This window comes from Lepidochelys kempii, chromosome 21 (genome assembly GCF_965140265.1).
Source record: "Lepidochelys kempii isolate rLepKem1 chromosome 21, rLepKem1.hap2, whole genome shotgun sequence".
Lineage (NCBI taxonomy): Eukaryota > Metazoa > Chordata > Testudines > Cheloniidae > Lepidochelys > Lepidochelys kempii.
The window spans coordinates 5,948,935-5,973,508 of NC_133276.1; the positions used below are offsets into that span (position 1 = coordinate 5,948,935).

The following is a 24,574-nucleotide window of genomic DNA, read 5'->3' on the forward strand; positions in this document are numbered from 1 at the left end:
CAGAAGGGGCTGACTATCCTCCCTTTTTGTCGGTCTTTGGGGCGGGGGCTGTGTGTATGTGCAGCACCTTGCACAGTGCAGCTCAGTTAAGGCCTCTACTGTACCACAAATCACAATCTTCCCAACTGTGGCAGAGAGGGGAAGCATCTGGGAATTCCCCTCTCTGCACCGAGCCCCCATGGGACTGGCTGCTCGGAAGGGTGTGTACTCACCTTGCCCATCTCTCTGCATTTCCTTGAAAAGTGCAAACTTCTGAGGGTTGTCCACCACCATGAACTTCTTGAGGAGCCCCTGGATCACCTCGCTGACCGTGGTCGTGCTGCTGATGTGCAGCTGCTTGACTGCATCCAGCGGCAAGTAGAAGGAAGTTCTCTTGTCCGTCATATCAGCCAGGTTCACCTCCTTGAGGGCATCGTAGATAGACGGCGGCCGAATTCCTGCTGGCACCGTCACAGGCCGGCACAGTTTCAAGTGCACTTTAATGAAGCCCGTGTAAGTGCCGTCCTCATTCTACAGCGAAGGAGATAACGAAAGTCAAGTTTCAGTGAGTGCTCATGGGGCAAGACAGGTTTTCAGCCAATGCCAGTATCCCCCCCCACACTCAAGCTGGAGGCTTTTTGCAGTACTTAACCCAGTGGTAGACATGGTGGGCTGACTGCAGGGACAACTTTCTATAGTGCTTGAAACTTTCCTAGTAATAACGTAAAAGGAACTAGCAATTTAGGGTTAGTCACTACAGAATTCTTCCTGTTCCCTACTATTCAATAATGCCCTAGGATTCTTCGCCGCCCCTTTGCCATCTCATCCTTTGTAAACTGTTCCTGCTACAGAGAAGAGTTATGGAAACTAACTGACATTAAATACCATTTGTGCTTGCAATTACACTTCTGTCTCCTTTAACTGAAGATGGGTTTGGAGAGAACATGTAAGCATCTGAACTCGGGTTTCCGAGGGCTGAGCTGGATATGCTGGCTGTTTTCATAAGGTTTTAGCTCCAAACAGTTGCAAGCTTGCAGCTCTCCGTCTTAAATGATGGAAATTTCATGAGATTTTCACCATCCTGGGCCCGATCTTGAGATAAAGGCCCTTTACACAGACTTTATGAGAAATCTAACCCTGGTTAAGCATAGACAACACCGTGGGTGCCATGCTGTAACAAACTCTAAAAAGATTAGAACATCTGGAATTGATAGCTCAGGTACTGGTTCACAGCTGTCAGTTGGGGCTGAAGTGAGTTGCTACAGAGTCCCAAGACTGCAGAGATTACAGGCAAAAGATGGCCCATTTGCCTTAAAAGAAAATGAGCCAATAACAACTCCTGGGGAAGCCAGGCTACTCCAATGTTAATCCATGGGTCACAAAAGTTAGGAGATGGAAAAAGATCCCTTTGATGACTCCCAGGCTACTATAAGGAAGCCTGCACTAGTTTTTGTTCATGTCAGTTGTAAGTGATGTCTGTTTAAAGACAACTTGGGGCTTGTTTTCACAAACTGACAAGCGACTGGAAAACCATAAACAACTGAACACTGTTCTCTGAAATTGTAAAATCTCCATTATTTCTGTTTTCCAAAACCTCCTTCACTGTGAGCTATGAGAGCTTGTGAAATTTGCTCCTTTTGTTAAATCTAATTTGTGAACCCAGTCCTTTCCTTGGCCTCTCAAGAATTACCAACAGGGCTTGGTTTACATGGTTGTTTTTGCCAAACAGTAAACAAGGCTGCAGTCAAGGGCTGGAACTGTAAGCAAATTACTGTGGGTCCCACAACTTCGTTTAAAAGTTTGACCGTGGAGGAACAGAATGGCACATCTGGTTCCCTAACGGCTCTATGTCTCCAAACAGGCTGTGTGACAGCGATTGAATGGCAGTGAAGCAGCTTTCTAGTTATCATGACTCATCCAAACTACAGCCTGATCTGTGTGTGGCAAATCGTTTGCTGGACATGGAAATTACTCTGAAAATTTCCGCACTGGAAAAAAAAAATTGTAGAACCATTGTCTGAACCGTGTGGTGGCTCATGCCACACAGACCTAGGTACAAATAAGACTGGTGACTAAGCACTTTAGGTGCTGAAATGCGTGACAGCCCTCAAGACCAAAGCCCTGTGCTTTCCATAGGACAGACCAGGCCTGATTCAAAGCCCACTGAAGTTAATGGGCATCTTTCCACCAGTAGAGTGGGCTTTTTGGATCAGGCCTGGACAGGGCAAACCCCAGCAATGCAAGTTTTCCTCCTTGCCTCAGCCACACCTCACCAGCAGAGCTAAGCAGCGAGTTCAGTCTCCGTGGCACAGTATTAGGCTCTTCTGAGACTCCCATTGAGGGAGCCTGGCAGGATGGTGGATTTTTTACCGTCAACACATGTCTCCAAGGAAGAAGCCGAGAAGCATCAAATTCAATTTACATAGTGGCTACTGAAAAGTCAGCAAGTTTCTTAAGACTGAACTTAACTGCTTAGCTGTACTGAAGGCCTTATCCAGTGGGTACAAATTTCAAAAGCACTTTAATGATGTAGCAGCTGAAGTCTCATTAAGTGAATTAGGCTCCGAAGGCACTTAAATGCTTCTGAAATTTTTACCCAGCATGTTTCACACTCCCGTCAATTAGCAGTGAAGTCATGCCCTGACACACCGCTCAGCAACGGGGACCTCTTGTGTTAGGTGCTGTATAGACACAGGCTCTTCCCCCCGAGGTTCTCCTACTTGCGTAACAGCAGCCTTGGACACAGTCAAAGTTAAAATCCAGATTCAAATGCGGCCCCCCATTCCTCACCCCCCAAGGCTGGGCTGTTTAGACCCAAGTTTTTGATTCAGGCCAGTCTGTAGCCTTAAGCGTTTCAGGAGAAGACCACTGCTAAAATAGGTTAATACGAATGCTCTACTCAGAATTCATTCGTCATACTGCGGTTCAAATGCAAGACAAGCAGTCCCTGTACTGGGAACCGATGCAGTTAACACATCATCTGATTATCTGCCATTTACAAATGCAGTCGTGTCTATGCATTTATACCCTCTGTTGGCATGTTCTCCTTGCAGTAGGACCTGATTTCCTGCTGCGGTTTGGCAGATGAATCAAAGGTTTTGGAGCTATCCATGTCAGGTGAACTTCACTCTTGTGCAAAGGCTCAGCGCAAGGCCCAGTCACCTCTAAAGCCAGAATTAAAAGCCTGCCCTTAGTGCCTAAAGTAATGTAGACAGATGAATAAAATACATACCAGCTTCATCACGAAGCAGTTTGTAACCTTGGCATTGTAACTATTGATTATCTGTTCAATCTCCTGGATAGTGGGAGCTTTGGGTTTTTCTTCTTCTGCTGTTTTTGTTACATTCTGAAACGAGAAATAAAGAATAGTGAATACCTTTGGTTTGTACGTCACTTTGCAGCCAGGAGCGTCGTACAAATTGTATGCTGCAAATGGTACGCTCTTCATGGCCCTGCCTTTGCCAGGATATACATATAAGCACAAAGACAGACATAATCCCTGGTCCTGAGAGTTTACAATAAGAATGATGGAGAAGATAATGCCATTTATTGCTATTATTTGTACGGGCGTAGTGCCGAGAGGCCCAAATTAAGACCCCACAGTGCTAGGCACTGTACACACAGAACAAAAAACTAGTCCTTTCCCCAAAGAGCTTACAATTTAAGCAAGAGCCAACGGATGACTACCACCTCCATGAGTTGTCTGGTCATCCTCCAGCCCACTGGTGGCTGCATTTCAGAGGTGTGTGGAGCGATTTCTCCTTCATTATTAAGAATGTTCCTTAATATTTATATTAGACGCCCCAGACATGCAGCTACTTTTGGAAAAGGACATACTCAGTGAACCAGCCCCCTGCACAATAGTGTAGAAAGGGAAAAGTTTGGCCAAAGACGCATAACGTAAACGTAGACGCATAGGCCACCTCTTAGCATCCCCCAGCACCATTTTCATGGAAAGGTTTGAGGCTTTCTTAATTTCCCTGTAGAGTGAAGAGGGTTTACAGAGTTTTGCCCAGAGGACTTCATTAAACCTGCATGGAATTTTCTCAGAAGGGTGAAGGTATTTGGTTTTTTTTACCCTGCTGGAATTCAAACATATGGTTCCAAGGAATCTAAGTTATTTCAAACCTGATGCTTAAAGCTCTAAGCTGTCCCTTCTGGAAAGCTGAGAAACGCCACATGGGTCTATGATGCAGGAGGGTCTGAGCTTTGAGCAGTCAGTCAGACAGGCAGATGGCTGGTATAATTCCGATGGGTTCTTCAGTGAGGTATTGATCCAAAGTGCTCTGGGTGGTTTAATGACTAGCAGACAACGGCTCCTACAGGCTGATCAATGGGGAGGCAAAGGAACAGACAAGCCACAAAAAGCTTTTGCTCTCACAGGGTCTTGGATGCTGCTGCACCACATGCTTCATCTGTAAAACATCTCCATCCGCCACATGCCAGTGGCCTGCAGCATCTGCATTGCAATGGGTGTTCCCTTCAGCGGGCTTCTCATATTTGCTCCTTGCAATCTTGGCTTCTGGCAGGCCCCCGAGAGGAATATTTCTGGGATACGTGCTGCTGATGGCCAGGAAAAAGAAATAGTGGCTTTCTTGAGCCACTTCCCACAGCACGGCAGAAAGACATTCACTCACTGCAAGCCTCAAGCAGAAGAGATTGTAGAGTTTCATGGAGGTGGTCAAAGGAGGCGCTTGGAAACAAGCGGCACAAAATAAAAGTCTCACCAAGGATGGGGAATGTTTTCACCATGGAACAGACCGTTGAGCCAGCAGTCAACACAGGAGACCTGAGGGAGCTGCATTTATCATGGCAATTTGCGGGCAGCATCACCGATGCTTTCAATAAGCCCACGTGCAATTAATGAAACGCACAGAGTCCAAACTCCCTGAGAACTTGGGCATCTTTGTTGAGCATGACCGGAACAAAAGAACATCCTGTAGCCAACTGACTGCTCACTGCCATTTTGTATGGGGAAGTAAGGGTACTTCCCCCCTTCTATAAACACCAGTCACAGGAGGATCTGAGTGTGTTTAGAGCACCATAAGTGAGCATCACTTCACCCCCTACGAAGCGGGTAACTACCATAGCCTCCCCATCTGTAAAATGGAGGGAGATTTGCCAGAGATCACCTGGAGTCAGCTGCAGTATCCCCAGCTTTAGCCACTGCACTAGCCATTGCTGCCTCAGTGGAAGGTACCACTTCATCCAGCTGCCACATGTTTTTCTGCCCCTCACCTAGCAACTGAAAGCCAGTGACTACTTTTTGTGGCTCTGCTAGCATTTCCTCCATGTGCAGAGCAGCTGGGATGCCACTGACAGCAGGCTCATTCAGACAGAATTTGCAGTTACATCTACATTTGGTTCTTCCTCCAAGCAGTGCATTTCTAGCAGCTTGGGAGGAGTAAGTCATTACTTCAAAGCTAAAATGGAATAACGCCACATAAACAGTGAGCAACCTGCACGGCTAATCCATAGCACGTGCCTGCCCAACGTCCCCAGTAACCCAATCAACGCAGTCACAGCCTGCCTTGGAAGTCACTGTTCTCTGTGCGTGGGGGAAACAGAGGGACAAGGGCTCTTTTCTCTCCCTTTCATTGGTTTTGATGAATTTCCTTTTGCGAGGCTAAATTACAGTCAGATGCAGTGCGTAGGAGGGGTTCACAGGCAGGTCTTTTACGTAAACATATTCATTAGTCATTAGAGACAATCGGAAAACCACCTGTAATCAGGTCCCATCACAGACAGAGACACTAAAGAAAAACGTAACTGGGCATTGAGAGCATTTAAGCAAAAGGGCAATAAACATTTCTGGATACAGCTGCCATGAGGGGCTTATTAAGGAGGCTCATTAAAAGCCATGATAGCCTATTTGCACAGGAGTGCTTAGCACTCACAGCTCCCAGTGATGTCAGCAGGAACTGCAGTATCTTTGAAACTCGGGCCAGGGATGTATCGGAAGCAGGCTTTGAATCCAGGGGGCGCTGCCATCTACTTCTAGACCCAATATACAGTGCCAGATCCTTAGCTGGCATAAATCGATGTAGCTCCATTTAAGTCAATGGGGCGATGCTGATTTACACCAGCCGAGGATCTTGACCTTAGAGTCTATAAAAATCAGCTAACTCCATTAAGGGAGGAAGGGGGATCTGTGGGTTTTTTTGCTTCCACCTGCTCCTCTGCAGTGCTCCTGCCGCAGAGCTTGGCAGGCAGGGAGAGGAGCCACGGGAAACCAGGGTACTCTGAGCAGCATGAAGCCTGCTTCTGTGCCCTACGAACCCCATCAGAGGGGTCATGAGGATGGTGCCAAGCAGGGGTCAGTGCCAATATGGGAGACAATTAAGTTCTTTTGGGAGGTGTGCAGGAGTCAGGATGCTGCCTTCACATACAACAGGTTCTGCGAGGTTTGGAGCAACTTTCCCTGTGCCCCTCAACTACCATGGGTTCTATCCCCGGCACAGCACCTCCACTTTGGCAGGAAACCGCATCAGGGAAAGCAAAACCAGGGAGAGGTTACAAATAAGTCCTCCCCTGCCACAAGTTTACATGCAGGAGGGAAGCAAATGCCTCATGTATTTTCTTGTCTGTGAAACTTCCGGTGAAAATCAGACTCTGCTCACCGGAATTGAAAATCTGTTGCAGCCGAGAAATTCATGAAAAGCCCCACCTTGGCTTGCTATCCAAGAGTTTACGTAGAGTTAAATTAGAACGGTCTATGAACTGCAAACTTTAGGCAGATTTAGGAGAACCAGGGGATTAAACGGTAATTAACTGACAACCACCAATGCTCTGATATTTGGGGAAACCTAAAGAGAGCTGGCAAGGCTGGCCCAATGAAATCAAAATCTCCCGAGAGAGTTGTAGGAAAAGTACTGGCATGTGAAGGCACTGGCAGAACGGACTGGGCTAAGCTGGAGCAGATGCCGGAGCCAGAGACACGTGGTCGTTCAGGCTTCTTGTTCAATGCGGTGAAGCTGCGATCACAGAAAACGTTGAGGAAAAAGATCTGCTCTCGTTCAGACAGGAATAATCCTGAGGAAGGTCTGTGGCCTGAGTCACGCAGGAGGTCAGACTGGGTGATCACAAGGGTCCCTGTGGATTCTAGGACAGTGGCCCTAATGTCCTCCAAGGAGGTAACAGAACAGTGCTGGTTCTAAGTGCTTCCTTTATTGATCCCACAAGTGAATCCATGCAGCCAGGTCTTTGTGCTCCCACGGATCCACGCACAGGATCAGCGCCATAAAGAGGAGCAAGAAGGACTCAAGGCAGGCCATTTCCAGGACTAGGAGATGCACACACACTCTCCCTCAGCCAGATTATAGCCTCGTCTCTGACCAAGCCTGTGTGGCGTCTGGCGTCATCGAAGTCCGCGTCAGCTTCGCAGCACGGTCGGTGGATGTGTGTGGAGAGGTCCAGGGAATGGTCTATTCCTGGCTCCTTGTACTGACTTTGGAGAGGTTAGAGATGAATCACAACAGCCTGACTTGCCAGTGCAGTTTTGTTCAGTGTCTTCATTAATGATCTGGAGGATGGTGTGTCTTGCACCCTCAGCAAGTTTGCAGATGACACTAAACTGGGAGGAGTGGTAGATACACCGGAGGGTAGGGATAGGATACAGAGGGCCCTAGACAAATTGGAGGATTGGGCCAAAAGAAATCTGATGAGGTTCAACAAGGACAAGTGCAGAGTCCTGCACTTAGGACGGAAGAATCCCATGCACCTCTACAGACTAGGGACCGAATGGCTCGGCAGCAGTTCTGCAGAAAAGGTCCTAGGGGTTACAGTGGACAAGAAGCTGGATATGAGTCAACAGTGTGCCCTTGTTGCCAAGAAGGCCAATGGCATTTTGGGATGTGCAAGTAGGGGCATTGCCAGCAGATCGAGGGACGTGATTGGTCTCCTCTATTCGGCATTGGTGGGGCCTCATCTGGAGTACTGTGTCCAGTTTTGGGCCCCACACTACAAGAAGGATGTGAAAAAATTGGAAAATGTCCAGCGGAGGGCAACAAAAATGATTAGGGGACTGGAACACATGACTTGAGGCTGAGGGAACTGGGACTGTTTAGTCTGTGGAAGAGAAGAATGAAGGAGGATTTGATAGCTGCTTTCAACTACCTGAAAGGGGGTTCCAAAGAGGATGGATCTAGACTGTTCTCAATGGTAGCAGATGACAGAACAAGGAGTAATGGTCTCAAGTTGCAGTGGGGGAGGTTTAGGTTGGATATTAGGAAAAACTTTTTCACTAAGGTGGTGGTGAAGCACTGGAATGCGGTACCTAGGGATGTGGTGTAGGAGGAAGGAATCTCCTTTCTTTGAGGTTTTTAAGATCAGGCTTGACAAAGTCCTGGCTGGGATGATTTAGTTGGGGATTGGTCCTGCTTTGAGCAGGGGGTTGGACTAGATGACCTCCTGAGGTCCCTTCCAACCCTGATATTCTAGGATTCTATGCACACAGACTGAAAAAGCAGCGAGGTATTGAAACATCCCCTGGGCCATGGGAAGTCAATTCAGCTTGACAGGCACATTCAGGGCATTGCTGCCGCTTACTCCTAATTCATGGAAGCAGGCCACACAACAGGATACCACATCCTCCCCAGAAACATCTCAGGACCTCTCTCTGCATGTCCCGGCCCTGGGGGCCTCCGATCAGTTTGGTGGGAGTGCAGAGAAGAGGAGACGATAACCCTGCGGACGAGGAAAGGCCCTCAGAACCTCCCAGCCCTCCTGTACACACCCACTGCATACGTGCTGCCAGGTGTCCAGGTAAAGAGGCAGGAAGCGCCTTGAAAATGCTCATTCCCTCCCCCACTCCCCCAGCCATGCTCCTTGTGGAAACCAACAGACAAGAGGGGGGCTACACAGAAACAACAAGAGAGTCCAGTCAGTTTAATGACTGAGGTTTCAGCACACCGGCAGCCTAACTGTTGCAAAGTTTTTTGTTGGCCTCACAGCAAAGGAGAGTTTTAATCCTTCCACATCAAATGCCAGCCTGCGCTCCAGCTGTCATTAATCCCCCACCTCGCGATCAGAACCCATTTCCCCTGCTTTGGAAAGCATCTCTCCAAGGCCCCTGGCCCTTAACATACGCTGGGAATTAAGGGGTAGAGGGGGAAATGCCTCTGAGAAAATTAAGGGGGTGAGTTACCAAGAGAAAACGAACCAGCTGGAGATAAACTTACCCTGACAGAATCATTGGGAAAAAAGCCAGCCGTGCCCTCTGAAGGATGCAAGTGAGGGATTTTTCATGATTAAAAATTCTGATGCTCCCCTGAGTTTGCTGAAGAACTTGGAAACCTGAAACTGGGCGCTGCTTTCCCTCCACAGCACAGCCTGGTGGGTTATTGTAGGATTTATCCCAAATGCTGTTCCCCACCCAAAGGTCCCTTCCCCTTGCTCACAGCACACGCTTGTCTGGCTCCCCTGAGCACCAGGGAGCTGGGGAGGAGTGAAAGACCTGGGCGCTAGAGAGGCTGCATCTGGACATGGCATCCCACGCACCTGGACGGTAACATTTGGGTGGAGCATTGCTTATAGCTGTAGTAACTGCTGCTGGTGTGTGCTTTCCCACAGCGCCCCTGGAAGCACCACACTAGCTTCTAGTCTCTGCCTGCAGCATGCCTCCAGCTGTCCTGCTCTGCCAGTGCACGCTCCTCCTCTCAGGAGCAAGACTGACAGATTGCAGCCACATCCTTTGAAACCAAGTGCAGAGAACTCTCGGGCCGTGGCAAAGAGCTCTAGGCAAATGAAAGGCACATCTGCCCTTTAGGGAGACCGGGAAAGCATCAGCATCCCTCAGAGTCTGGAAACATTGGAGGGAAAACGCAGCAGCTACATCCAAAGAAGGAAGTCGCTCACCTTCAGAGCAAATCACAGTCCGTTGTAAAATTAATGAGCCCCGTCATAGGAGGATGGAAACCAAAGGGTTTGTCCGACCCTGAAATGAATTTAAATCCACAGGTGGATTGAGAAAAATCTATAAGGAATGTGGACACTGCAATGAAATACAAGTAGATACACAAAGCTGCATCTTTACTGTCTGCGCAGCAAGGCATGGCAGCTTCCATGTATATTTCCTTATGGGGAAATAACCCACTAAAACGACAGTGCTGAGCTGACTGCAAACTGAATCTTCTTTCTCTCTCTCTCTCTCTCTCTCACACACACACACACACAGATACACACACACACCTTTAAGGATCCCACGGTCTATCTCAAAAGAGGTTTGGAGTGAACACAAATTTTAGTGTATGGTACTTAATCTAACACCTGTCCTGAAAGCATCCTCCTAATTACAGGAAACTCAGAGTCCTCATGCCAAAATCATGGTGCTCATTTGCATCCTGCAGACAAGCAGTTATATTCTAAAAGATGCTTTCTGCTATTCAAAGCCTCTCAAAATTGGGCTATGATGCAAAAAAGAAAGTTGATTTTCATTGTCTCTTTTTAGCCATTCGTATCAATGGCAATGGGATATCAGATGGTCAGATACTGTAGCTGCATTTTTTAAAGAAGGGGCTGGGTAATTTTACAGCCATATCATATGTAGCAATCCATGTGAAAGATAATTAACAGGTTTTGCCTGTTTCCTAAGGATCAAAAGTTGGTCACATTTGGAGGCAGGGTACCCGAAATGGTGGACCATGAATATATCTATACCATTGGTGGATGTAAGTGACTTAGAGACAATAATGGTAGGTACTCACTCAGGGCTCAATCCAGGTCTCAGTGAAGTCAAGTGAAAGATTCAGACAACAACAGGCGTTGCGTCAGGATCAGAGTACCTACCACTATAACCTCTGAGCCCATCACATCCACTAATGGATTTATTCTGCCACCAACCCTATAAAGCAGGGAAGGATTATTATCTCCTGGTTGAAAGACAGGGAGCTGAGGCACAAACAGAAGAAGCGACTTGCCCAAGGTCACATCGGGAATCTGTTGAAAACAGCCAGAACTTGCACCCAAACCTCCTGAATCTTAGCCTGGCTTTCCTCTCTAGCACTGGTCTGATCGGCAGGGCAATCCCTGGGCCCAACATTCAAAATTAAATGTGGTTAATGAAAAAACTAACTAATGTTATTCATGTGCTCCAACTGCAACTCCCTCTTCATTTTGGGGCATCACTTGGTTTGCAGTCAGAAGCGTTTGCAGAGAGTCTCTTCCATTTGGCTGAGAGCCAAAGGATAAAGTCTCTTTTAAAGAACAAAGACTTTATAGTCCAAAGTCCATGCATACTGCAAACAAATTCATGTGTTTCTTGGAATATTCTCTGCGAGTGGCATTTCACACTACAATGCAAAACACCACCTTTCCCAGAGGAAGGGCCATAAATACATTTCAGACAGAAACTGCCTGAGATCACTAGCAGGACTCCCATCTTTTATGTTGACGGACTATGAAGTTAGTTTTAACGGAGAGCTTTAAGTATTAAGGGTTATAGAAATCAAGGCTGGTAGGCCTAAAATGAGACCTGTAGCCTCCAAACAAAAACTCTGTGGGATAAACTGGGTTTCTTTGCGTACGGTTACATTCACTGGGGATTACAGAGCAGGCCAGAACAATACCATTTCAGCTCACTGCTCCTCTGAACTGCCCTAAAACTCCTGGGTGTAAGTCCTTCAACACCTGACCCTACCTCTGGGAGAATTCCCCAAATGAAGAGGGAGAGCTGAAATCCACTCGTGGTAATTAGATTCATTAGAATCTAATGGTAAAGCACAGTCCTGGGGCTTTAAGACTCCACCTGCCCAACAGAAAGAACACTTCTCTGCGCAGGAATGCAGGGGCTTTCAACAATATCCCTCCAGAGGCGTGTTAAAAGGGGTTATAAATGCCAAGTCAGGATAACCAGCAGATTCTGGAACGCGTGTGTGCACATCATTCCTTGTCCTGACAGCTGTGCATGGCTGCACGACCTTCTCACGCAGAATGGGAACAGGAACAGGACATGAGGAAAGTTTAGGCTTACATTCGAATGGCTGCGATTGCCTGGTTTGGGTTACTCTCAACAGAGAAGCACCATCCCTCCCATCAGTCTCCAAGTACATTAAACCCAAGTGGTACTGAGGGTAAACAGTACGGGGCATTCTCAGGGCCCCACCTTTTTCCTAGTGGAGATGCAGCCATCCTGGCCTAAACAAAATCTCAACACACTCAAACAATCCTCGATGTTTCCTAGGAAGGAGCTATTTTCATATACCCAGATCACTGGATGGAAAAGCTTGGGTTATTACGGCGAACATACGTGCTGCATTTCCCCCAATTGCCTTTTATGCTGTGTAAGCATGAACTTAAACACAACACAGCCCACAAATAATGCAGCCCCCCATGTTCCTGCCACTCCTCAAAAGCAACAAAACCAGCAAATTGTAAGATGAAAGCTCTGTTGTCAGGGCAGTGACCTGTTATTAAAAGATCACTCCAGTCCTGGAACATGTGAGACAGAGAATCAGCAATCTGTGTATAATAGGATATCGCTCCTCGCTAATGATATTTCTTTTAAAAAAAAAAAAAAAAGAGAGAGAGAGCGAGAGAGCAGAGAATCAGCATAAGGATCTTAGTTACATTCTTGAGATAAAAAGAAAAGGAGTACTTGTGGCACCTTAGAGATCTTTTTGCGAATACAGACTAACACGGCTGCTACTCTGAAACCGGTCATTGTTCTTGAGATACTGGGTCAACACAATTCCCACATGGGATGATGACAATCCCTGGGCCAGTTTTTGTATCCATAAGGTTTCCAACTAAAATTCCCAAAACCTTACTGGCAAATGGAGGGGAGGTAAGGACCAAAACATTTCCTATGAGCCCCCTAGATCAATGAATGCCCCTTTCAACAAGAATCCCATGTAATAACCTGATGGGAGAAGTCTATACAGTTAACCTGCCTGAGAGCCTGCCCTTCTGCTTTCTGTCCCTTTCTTTTGGGTTCATGTTGTATCCATGTATCACAAAGACGAACATTTATCACAACAAACCATTTAAGGTCACAAGTCAGCAAATGACTTAAGCACGTGCTTAACTTTATGTGCATCTTTAAGTCCATGTGCTTTGCTGAATCAGGGCCCTTAGGCAGAAACGTTAAGGGTGGAGATTTTCAAAGCAGTCGTGGGGATTTAGACACAGCTTCAATTAAAATGAATAGAAGTTGTGTGCCTAAATCCCCTGGACTGTTTGAAAAATCTTAATAAATTTAACAGCAATGCTGATGGAGTTCTGCAGTAGGTGACTAATTTCTTTTTCCACCCATGGTTTCTCAAATTCTGTCAACTTCCTCCTGGTGAATTTTGTGCTAGTGGAAGATTCAGCCTATTCAGCCATCAGTTGGAGTTTTTACTGAGAAGCCTGAAGAGTGAAGTCTTCTGTATTCTGGGGAGACCACCAGTCATTAACTCTATTATTCAGTCCTGGTCTCTCTAAGACTGCCAACCCATGACTTGCCCATCATCACATGGCAAGTTGGTATCTCAGACAGGAATAGAACCCAGGAGTCCTGACTCTCTGGGCATGTCTAGACTAGAATTTAAAGGTCTGATATTAGATTGAGTAACCCAGCTCAACCTAATTAACTACGTATAAAACTAATCAAGATAAAGCAATTGTATTTTTTTGCTGAACTGACTGAAGTCATGTCTACATAGGAAAGTTTTAACAGTTATACTGGTATAACACACCATGTAGACACATTTTATTCTGGTGTAAGAGTGTCCACACAGGAGGCTACACTGGAGTAAGTATTTTGGTTTAATTTCACACCTTAGTTGACCCCCCCCCCCAACACACAGATACAAACAAAAACCCTCCTATGTAGACAAGGCCTAAGTCCCTTCCATCAACTACTAGATCACACATTGTTCCAGCCAAATTCGGGCATAAGCCAACAGACAGATTGGCTATATCAGTCTCTTTATCCTTGTAATTTGCCTCTTCCTGTTAAGGCAGGCCACTCCTTTGTTGTGACGTCTCAAGTGAGAAAACAACACATGCTGGCAGTTAAGAGCCCCTTGAACAACTCTGTGCTAATGATGCCATTTGGTTTCCATGGAGGAAGCACAGAGTCTCCAGTAATGTGGCGAGCACCAGGGAGACAGCTGTCGCCAGCGTTTATCAGCAGGCACAAGGCAGTCATTAATTATGGAGCACACTGGAGATGACATGGGAATACTGCAATTGGACCCCAAGTGAGAAAGACTGGCAACTTGTTCATTAACATTTCATAGCCAAATCATATCCCCTGGAACATTTTAGCAGAAGGTCGTTAATTGCATGCCCAAATCCTTGTATTTCATCCATTGCATTGTTTTAATTTGTGAACCGTTTCCTCCAATTTATTTTAATCGATTTGTTAGTTTCCAATAATCCTGAGAGCCAGAAGCTGATAGCATTGGTTCTAGATCCCTGAGAGCTGCCAATGCACCTCTATCCTCACCTGCAGAACCTCTGCTGTTCCATCCCTGAATCCCCATGCAGCTCTGCCAACACGTTGCCATCCTATCCTGCAGGACACCTTCCAACTCCACTCCTATTCCCCCGCAACTCTCCCAATGCAGCTCAATCCAGATCTGCAGCACCGTTGCTTTTCCAGTTCCCCTCACTCCCAAAGCTCTACCTCCCGCTATTCCAGCCTGGGATAGCCACACAGCTCTTCTAGTGCACACACCAATCCTTATCTGCAACACCTTCTGGTTGGTCCAGTCCCCTCTCCCAGCTCAGTCGAAGGCATATTAATCACGATCCGCACAAAGGCTCTCTTGAATATTTGCTTCAGTATCTATGCTATTCATTATTAACTGGCTCCTGTTCTCTACCAAGGATTACAGAGATGATTGAACTAGATTCTGTTAATGGAAAATGGGTCCTAATTCAGTTCTCTCCCCCCAAATCTACCTAAACTGTACATGTTTGCCCTGTTTACCACTTCCTCCCTGATTTGCCTCTATATCCTCTTACTTTAAGCAAAAGGAAAGGACATGGGTGTAACTGTGGATAACTGACTACCAGCAATGACAAACATCTTTTAAGTGACAGATCTCTTATTAAATGACTCAAAAGACGTCCGATTGCCTGGCCTTAAGCCCAAGTGTATGACGACCCCAAAATGCATCACGAAGGAGCCTTCTGCTCATTTCTATATTTACATTTTTTAATTGATGTAAAATGCCACCCATCTGCCTCAACGGGTGGGGGAACTTGATGTGGCCAGCAGTGGAAGCCCCAGCAGCAAGGAAAGGAGATGCTCACTGAGGGACATCATATAGCTCCACCCACAACTCCCCTTAGCAATCTTCAGCCAGTTGAGGGGGCTAGAAGAGGTGCAGACTGGCTAGCATTCCCTAACTTCCAGGACTTACTCTGGAGCAGGGGCCATTTGGAGCCTCTTTTGGCCCCATTCCAGCAACCCCACCTACCCACCCTGAACTAGTAAGGGGAATCCAGCCTGAAAGATGCTGCAGGTCTATCCGATCTCCTGTTTGGGGGTGTGTGTGTGTCAAGAAGGAACTTTTCCTCCCATGGGTCCATAGGCAGAGGATCGGGGAGTTTTTAACCTTCCTTGCAGCACCTTCAAGCCACAGCAGGTTAGCTAGGAATGCATTTAGTACCTAAATGAGGTACTTTGTTGACTTGTTCATTCCTCGCAACTTGCAGCCGGTTGCCAGTGTGGTTAAAAGGATAAAATGAATGGTTCCCGGAGGTAAAAAAAATCTGGGATTTCGCTGACGGGCCTTGAGCTCGTGAGACCCTGTGGCCCTCATGGGATGAGGTCACTGCCCCTCTGCCCTCCTCCTGGGGTGGAGGGTGGGTAGCTGGACTCATACTGAGCTCAGTCCTAGGTTGGGGGTAGGCTGATGAGAGCATATTCCAAGTTATAGGTTTTACAGGAGGAGCCCTGTTACTCCTGCACTGAAACCAATTAAACGCCTGGTATAGGGGAGCATGGGTGATGGGCCAGTATTGTTCCTCCCCTTTATTTAAATTTAATAAAAGTTGCAGCCTGCCGCTTAAGATCCATCCATGCAGCTGTCCTCATTTTGCTGCTGTGTCCACATCAAAATACCCACACAGTGGTTTGTCTTGCATAAGGAAAAACTTACTCTCTCTCTTAATGATGGATTTCAACAGTTGGCTACTGCATGGACGCCAGCACTGTTTTTAAATTTTCTTTAACTCTCTCCATTCATTGTGAGGCAAATCACGCATGGCTTCAAACTCCTGCCTGTCATAATTTTAACCATTTGAGAGATACACACACAGTAAGTGGCCAAATCATAGTTTACTTCTTCCCCTTTCTGTGTACGACTTTAATTAAAAAAGAACCCTTGCATTATGACTTAACCAATACGGGTTTTAACAGCCTTGCTGCTCTCTCTTGGGGGTCATTTTGCAAATCATTTTGCATCTGGTGTGGAATTAATTTGCTCTTATGAAGCCCTGAATGTTTAGTGACAGATGGTTAAACTGCTTCCATTGCTAACAAGCAATTTAAGGTGCATGGAAAGCAGCTACCTTGTTTTGGAAACAGAACTGTCAGCCAACACAAGTCACTTGCCATAACCCTGAAAGTCATTAAGAGCTGACCATGTGCTTAACACACTTCTCACCAAGCAGCACATTTTGTGCTGTGGTTTGAAAGAAACTGACACAATTTTGGGTTACCAGACCTTAAATTAAACTGGTATCCTTCTGTTCAAAAACTGCACAAGGCAAACTCAATATAGGCTCCAGAGACTATCAAGATATTTTTTCCCCCGATTTAGACATCAGATGTGCTGCAAACCACAGAAGTTGCTGTTTCCATGATACCAGCATTTAAGTGAGCCTGAAATGTAAACCATTCTAATTACTGCAGCTCAGATTTTAAAGGGAAACTGCAGTGCAATATTAAAGATGGGAGCTGGGCAAATACTGCAAGAATAAATCAGTGAATATTCATTTGAATTTTTAAATCCATTCTCTTTGGCACTGTTCATCTCCCTTTGCTAATCTGGGAACATTTATGCTATTGAATTCTACAAGCACCAGTGATCTGAGAATATCAATTTTCAGTTCACATGCTCAAATATTCATGGGAAGGAAGTTTTAAAGTTCTCTTTTCATGGAGAATTCACACCAGGAAACTGATTTTAAAAAGAAATGCACACCTAATCAAGAAAAAGTAACAAACCACCTGACATATGACCAATATCAACTAAGCAATAGACTAGCAAGCCATGAAATGTGCACAAGAAAACAATTCATTATTGCTAATAAAGAGGACATGTGAGAAACGGATCTGTTTGGGGACATTTCCGTAAGAGCGAAAGAAGAAAAATTCAACAGATTAAGATGTCGTAAGCATTGTCCCTAATCACAAGGGAGAGTAAGCTGTTAAAATAATTCCAAACAGATCCTAAATACAATAAAGAATAATTAGCAATCAGAAATCCCTCCTCTTGATGGTGCCACAGTAAGACGTAGGGCTGGTAGGACAGAGGAAATGGAGTTCGCCATTGGAATAATCAGATTTCCCAAATTGGTTTAAATTACTTTTCGCAGGCATGGGCATCTGATTTTCCACTGCCCAGAGACATGCTTCATGGAGGACTCTCCAGCAATCTGTGGGGAAAGCTACAGCTTAGTCAGAGGGTCTGGATTCCATTCCTAGCTCCACCCCTGGCCTGCAGGGTGCCTGGGCACATCACTTCCCCTCCCTCAGCTTCCCCCTCTGCAAAATGGGGATCACAGTCACTCCCACTCATCTTTGTAAAGAACACAGCTCTCTGGATGGAGAGGCCAATTATTAAGGAACAAGAATCCACATAACCAGCAACTAGTGCATGAATCAGGTTATCCTCCAGAGCCGAGGTGATCACCACTGAGTCATGGGGACGGCTCCAGGCCTAGGGGCCTCGAGCTGCAACACTTAGAGTTGGATTTTAAACATTCCTGCAGTCTAGGTGTGTTTGGTGTTTGGTTTCAGGTCCATCTCTAGCACAAGGCTGCCCTGTCAAGGCATTTCCCTGCATGCCAGACACCTGCTGGCAGCCCTTCTGGACGCGACATCCCCCAAAGCAAGTGCCCCATCCTGTTTTATTTACACAGCTATTAATAGCCAAGATACAAGGGGAGAGGACCCAGGGTGCTATATAAAGACCTGGGAAGTTCAAAGACTTCTTCCCTTAACCTCTTCCTGCTGTTTGCGAAGCTGAGATGGTCAGAGACAGGTGCTGGGCACAGTGAACCAAAATCTGTCCCTGGTGTAAATCTACCAGAATCAGTGGAGTTGCATCAAGGACTACTTTGGCCCAGTGTCAGTTTTGGATAACAATCAATGTGTCACGCTGTTGTGAAGGATGCATTACAGAGACAGACTTATCCCTTCCTCTCCATTCCACATAGTGTTGTGAGATGGTCTCCGTCTCCATCCAAGTGCCCCAAAGCATCCAATGGACCTCTTCCCAGGAGAGAAAAGGGGTTAGAATGCTACGCTTTGCACCTCTATATCACCGGTCATCCAAGAATCTCAAACCACCAGAGCTTAAACCACCCAGCATCCCAGGGAAAAGGGAGCGAAGTAGTATACCTGTTTTACAGATGGGAAAATGGAGTCAGAGAGAGATGCAATGACTTGCTTAAGATCATACAGCAATTTAGGGATAGATTTGGAAAGAGACCCACTAAACCAACGTTACAGGACTTAATTCATTCTTCCCATTTGAACTCCGAAGCCCAGGGAGATTCATTGCTCTCGAAGCAGAGGTAAGCATGTCATGGAATCCCTCATAGGATCTAGCGAAAGCCTCCTTATTATCTTAAGCAATTGTTTTTGTTTCCAGGAAGGGAGATGGCCGAATCAGATGCAGCTTCTCTACAAGGATAGAGGTTTCAGAGTAGCAGCCGTGTTAGTCTGTATTCACAAAAAGAAAAGGAGTACTTGTGGCACCTTAGAGACTAACAAATTTATTTGAGCGTAAGCTTTCGTGAACTACAGCTCACTTCATCGGATGCATATGATGAAGTGAGCTGTAGCTCACGAAAGCTTACGCTCAAATAAATGTGTTAGTCTCTAAGGTGCCACAAGTACTCCTTTTCTTTTTACAAGGAGAGAGGTTTCCCTAGGGGATAATAGGGCATCAACGGCTCTCAGGCCATATTTCGCTCTAAGTTAAACCTGAATGAAGGCTGCTAATAAATCTTACCACAGGAGTGTGGCAGGCGCTGCACAGTGAATTGAGCTGGGTGCCCCACAAGTGACAGCTGTCCGTGAAGGATGGAGACAAACTGGACCTGAAGCCCACTAGCCAAGTCAGCTCAGGATTGTCAGTTAGGAAATGTGACAATTTTTACAATAAAAGACAGACAAACAATGCAGGTGGGTGGGAGCAAGAATTGAAATGCAACTAGGCAAAGACCCATTGTCCGGATGGAGAAACAGCAGCAGTAAAATGACTGTATCATAACAGAGTCATTTGTTAAGAGTCCTATGAAGTCTTGTCCGGGGTTGCAAGCCTTTTACTGCTCTTCATGAATCTGCCCTGAGCTCCTATTTTGCAAAGTTTCTGCAATTCTGGTTGAAGAAAAAACAGAAGCAATTAACCATAAGCCGTTGCCACACTTCCTGTTTCACAGAAACAGGATGAAATAAACTGTTAGCAAAACTTCTCAGTAATTCTCTGCCTGGGCATGCACAGAGAAGGACACTGCTAGGATCCATTTGGGGAGAGCATGCTGACAAGAGAGGGATTAACTCCAGAGTTGGATTTGGTACTCTCAAGGGAACAGATGAGATAAGAAAGCTTATGCTCAAATAAATGTTAGTCTCTAAGGTGCCACAAGTCCTCCTTTTCTTCAAGGGAACAGGGTTTCCTAAAAAGAGCCCTGATGAGACAGAGAGGTGGAAGGCTCTGTGGGTTTGTTTACCCCTTCATCCAGTGTCAGTGGCTCATGCTCGCTGCTTAGTAAAGATCTAGTAGAGCATGTAAATCAGTGACCACATCAGGATTTAAAGGGCACACCCAGCTGCACTGGCCCCAGGAACACACAGCTCATCCTTTTATGTGCATGCAGTTTGCACTTCCACCTCAATCAGAAGTCACAAGCGCCCCCTTACAGGTTGGGGGAAATGGGGAGGAAAAAAAAAAAAAAGGTTGAAACCCACATGGGTTAAAGTGACTGGCTAGTGGTCACCTTGTGATCCAAGTGGGTACGATCCAGAAGTCCCAACTCCTAAACCCCAGCCCTACCCACTAGACAATACTCCTTCACTGACACGTGATGTTCTTGTGTTTCTTTGAGGTGCACAGATGTCCTGCTAAATTTGCCTGTGACAGGGCATAGCCGAGAAGCTGTGGAGAGAACAAACACTAGCTAACGCTGCTGAATTTAGGACAGCGGCAGGTCAATCGCAGAAGAAGAATGCCTGTAATGCCACCCAAGATCAAGCTCTGTCCTATGCCCCAACACCACATGCCACTCTGAAAGAACTGCACAATGGCATTCATGCCACCGGCATATTGCACTGACGGAGAAAAGAAGAGGAGATAAAAATAAGAAAACCCTCTCACTAAATAAAGACTAGAGATGCTAGCAGAGAGGTGGGTGATGCTGGTATCTGCGCAGTAACATGACAAAAGTGACATGATAATGATACACTCCTGTCTCCTGTGAACTCTAACTTGCACCATTATTGTACACATCCTTTACAGCAATCTTGATGCACAGGAAATTGTCTCATCTGGCGGTCAAAGCAGAGGACAGAGTCACGTCTTGGGTTCTACTCCCAACCGTGCCACTGACTTGCCCTGTGACTTTGGCCTAAGGCCTTGTCTACACAGACACATTGCACAAGTTTAACGAAAAGCCGTTAATAAAACCGGTGCAGACACTTTTAGTTCAATTTAAACCTGCTTATATCTGTTTAGCTTTACTGTTTAAATACATTGGTTTAAATTTACAGACACAAGCTAAACCGATATAAATTCGGTTTTAAATCAAATTAAGAGGGCCCACACATGGTTTTGCACTGGTTTAACTAAATCAGTTGGAAAACACACAGTGCTAACTGTGTGGGTGTGTGGGTGTGTATAAATCAGGTCTAAGTTCAACCACCTTCAAAATGGGGATATTAACACACACCCCACCTGGCAAAGGTGTGGGGAGGTTAAATTAATGCTCTTAGAGTGCATCTTCACACCAAGGAGCTACAAGTGCAAAGTGCATTTGATTTGACAATTGTCGTATGCCACGCAAAGCATTTGAAGAAAATAGTTTGAGAGACAGGATTTCCACATGAGGTCAGCTCCCTATGTAGGCTCCTCAGGAAAGCAGCCAGATTTTCAAAAGGGCCCAACACTCAGCAGACTCCATTAAGAACAACGTCAAATGCTCCCTACCCCCATTGAGAACAGTGAGTGGAAGGCGCTGGGTGCTACAGACCTATGAAATTCTGGTCCCTTGTTTAAGTACCTAACTGGGAGCTGTTGGGTGCAGAGCTCTTTTGGAATACCTGGACCCCAAGATTTAGCTGCACCTTCCTCCTTTTATAGCATAAAAAGTGGACACTTAAAACAAGTAACCCAAATTGCCACGGCCTCCTCAATCATCTCTCTCAGGATCTACATCACTACAGTACCCATCACTGTAGTATCTGAGCATCTCACAACACACCTGATAGGTAGGGCAGTGCTGTTATGCCCATTTTACAGATGGGGAACTGAGGCGAATTAAGTGAATTCAAGTGAATTATGCTAAACCGAATTCAGGCCACTTAAATTCTGAATGAGAATGTCCACAAAGGAGTTTAATGCAGTTTAACTAACCCATTTTAATTTTGCACCTTTCGTTAATTTTGATTAACTTTCCTGCGCATCCCCGTGTAGACAAACCCCAAGTAACTTGGTCACGGTCACCCAAGATGTCTGTGACAGAACAAGGAATTGAAGCCAGGTCTCCCAACCTTAGCCATCCTTCCTACTCCACCATCACAGCCCACTTAAAATGTGTATCTTTCTTGACTGCCTAGTCAGAACCATCTCCTGTACCCACACCTCAGCTGCCACTGGGGTTAAAGCTCACCGAACCACAACCTGCCCAGAACAAATACATGCCAGGATAAGAAACAAGCCGCACAAACACATCAAGTGCATCACTGCAGACTGCTCATGGTTTTGACATATGTAGTTCAAGTGTTAGCTAGCCACATTCACCTTCTCTTTGCAACAGAGCACTTATCTAATGAGCCGTACGTTCACGATCCAGGCTATTAATGGGAGAGGGGAAAATATGGGCTACGGGGATTACTGGGCCTTGGTAGGGAAAGAGAGGTTGTAATCCAAGAAACGGGTCTCTAAAATTGGCATGGTGGGGTTCTGCATTTATCATCTTTCAATGATTCCAGGGAAAACATGCTCCATTTCCAAGTCAAGACATGTTTTTTTCTCACTGTCGGCCTTGCAAAATCAGCCTGGGATCTAAAAAAAAAAAAAAGGCTGGTTCTTATAACCCGTCTTATATCCACAGCTTGCTGACAATTACACCAAATTATGTGCAAGGCAGAATAAAACATAGATTACTCTTCCATAGCTTTATTGAGCCCTGCAGGGCTAACAGGAATAAAATTTTGTGGTACGACTCAAAGGCACGCAAGAGGAGATAAGCAGAGCGAGGAGGAGCCAATATTAGAGTCTCTTTTCCGACTAAGACGAGGAGAGCTCAAAAGCATAAAATTTTGCAGGTACAATATTTACAGGATTATTTACCATTAGGGAAACTGGGTGTGACAAAAGAGACATTGGTGGAAATGAGGGATATGCAATTCCCCTGGGATATGACCCCTATGAAAACAACTCGTAAAATTTGGATTTATCACACACACACACCCCCCATGCGCATCCAATCACATTGGATCCCTTTCCTGCTATCCTTCATCTGCGTTTGTTTATTCGATCATATGCTCTCTGGGGCAGGGATTGTTCCTCTGTGTGTGGAAAACATCAAGCACTACCAGTAAATCTATGCCACGGGCTGGTTAAGCAGTCGTAAAACAGCTGAACTGTAGGGAAGGATTTGGCCCCAACATCGCATCATTCTAACCAGACAGAGAGAGAAAGAGCTAGAGACCAGACCGACCAGGCTAAATCCTCTGCTATTGTAGTCTGGCACAGGCTCCATTTAAACCAATGGATTTAAATCCATTTAAAAAAATCAATATTTTCATTTGGCTCAAGTGTTTATATAAAGAAAATACATTTAAAGATACCTTTTGGGAAGGGATGTTAGTTTAATACTCAGCTCATCAGCCCCTCAATCTTCGCATTGGTTATCAAAGGTTTGTTTTAAATTACAAATGAGAGAAGTATGAAGTTTACCTGAGTTTCCTATGTCCTGTCACTCTAAAATCGTTAGACATACTTGAAATTAAATGGCACATCAATTGCTAATGCCCTGTACCCAGTATCATGTGGTGATGAATTAGATCCGAGTAAATTATGAAGACCTCTCTTAAATTAAAAGCTACAACAAAAACAAGCTAGCAATTCCAAAACCTAGATTCTGTTGTATTTGAAATTGGTTATGCGCCTCTGGCAGATCTAAGGGGAAAAAGAAAACCAAACAAGCCTAACAACAAATGATTCCACAAGTCATAAAAGATTCAGTAAAAGGCTGGTACCTTTTGTTCTCCCACAGTAGCTGTGCAATTATAACATTTCCACCACTCACCCTCCCCACACTCTTTGCAATTTACAACAGCGGGGAAAGGATCAAACTACAGGGGGGCTTGCAGCACAGAAATATAGATGTTTTAGTCATTTCAAATCATTTCAGTAGGATGCTGGACCTTACTTGCACTTGTTGGGTCTGCACAAAAGCTAAAAGGAAACTTTCCAACCAGGGAGAGGAGGAAAATGATCATTATTCCATTCCAAAGGAGGTTAAGTGAAACTGAACTAGTCTTTCAATTACCATGTAGATTTAACTTAAACAGCTTTTGCTGTCTGTTTCTTTGTTCACAGGCAAAAATGTTTAAAATTAGATTGGACAAAAGACTTAAGTTGTTTGCAGTGTTGTAGTCGTGTTGGTCCCAGGATATGAGAGACACAAGGTGGTTATTGGACCAACTTCTGCTGATGAAAGAGACAAGCTTTCGAGTTCCACAGAGCTGAAGAAGAGCTCTGTGGAGCTCGGCCGCTTGTTTCTTTCACCAGCCGAAGTTGGTCCAATAACATATTACCTCACCTACCTTGTCTCTCATATATAATAAGCACAGCTGCATTTTAACTGGGACGTGGGAAAGACTGGACCCACATGTCTTTTATGGAGACTTGATTGCTACCGTACCAAGGCATGAGATCTAGTTCTAAAATATATGATTCAATAGAGCCGCATTTGAAACCAAATGACAAAATTTGGCATGCCTTTCTAGAAGTGATGCTCTCAACCACAAGTTACTGTCCTAGATGCAAGAATCACAAGGCAAAGTTCTCTGGCCTGCGTTACATGGGAGGTCAGGCTAGATTATCAAAACGGTCCCTTCTGACCTTAAGTTCTAGGAAAAGCCGAAGAGACTGAATGAAGATCGATATTTTAACCCTTAGCTAGTTATTTTGGTTTAAAAAAAAAA

At 45.5% G+C, this 24,574-nt stretch overlaps 2 protein-coding genes across 3 annotated transcripts in view; one reads left to right on the plus strand and one right to left on the minus strand.

The window, feature by feature from the left end:
- Positions 1–20,574, plus strand: part of EIF2D (eukaryotic translation initiation factor 2D) — a 57,891-nt gene extending 37,317 nt beyond the window's left edge. The window contains exon 15 of the mRNA XM_073319759.1: positions 20,251–20,574. Within this exon, the coding sequence (XP_073175860.1) occupies positions 20,251–20,270 (20 nt within the window). The 3' untranslated portion in view covers positions 20,271–20,574. The remainder of the gene's footprint in view (positions 1–20,250) is intronic.
- RASSF5 (Ras association domain family member 5) overlaps positions 1–24,574 on the minus strand; it is a 66,109-nt gene that overhangs the window by 7,473 nt on the left and 34,062 nt on the right. For both annotated transcript variants that reach the window (XM_073319765.1, XM_073319766.1), the window contains 2 exons: positions 3,212–3,325; positions 213–510 (listed from right to left, as the gene is read on the minus strand). In XM_073319765.1, coding sequence (XP_073175866.1) covers positions 213–510; positions 3,212–3,325 — 412 coding nt within the window. The remainder of the gene's footprint in view (positions 1–212; positions 511–3,211; positions 3,326–24,574) is intronic.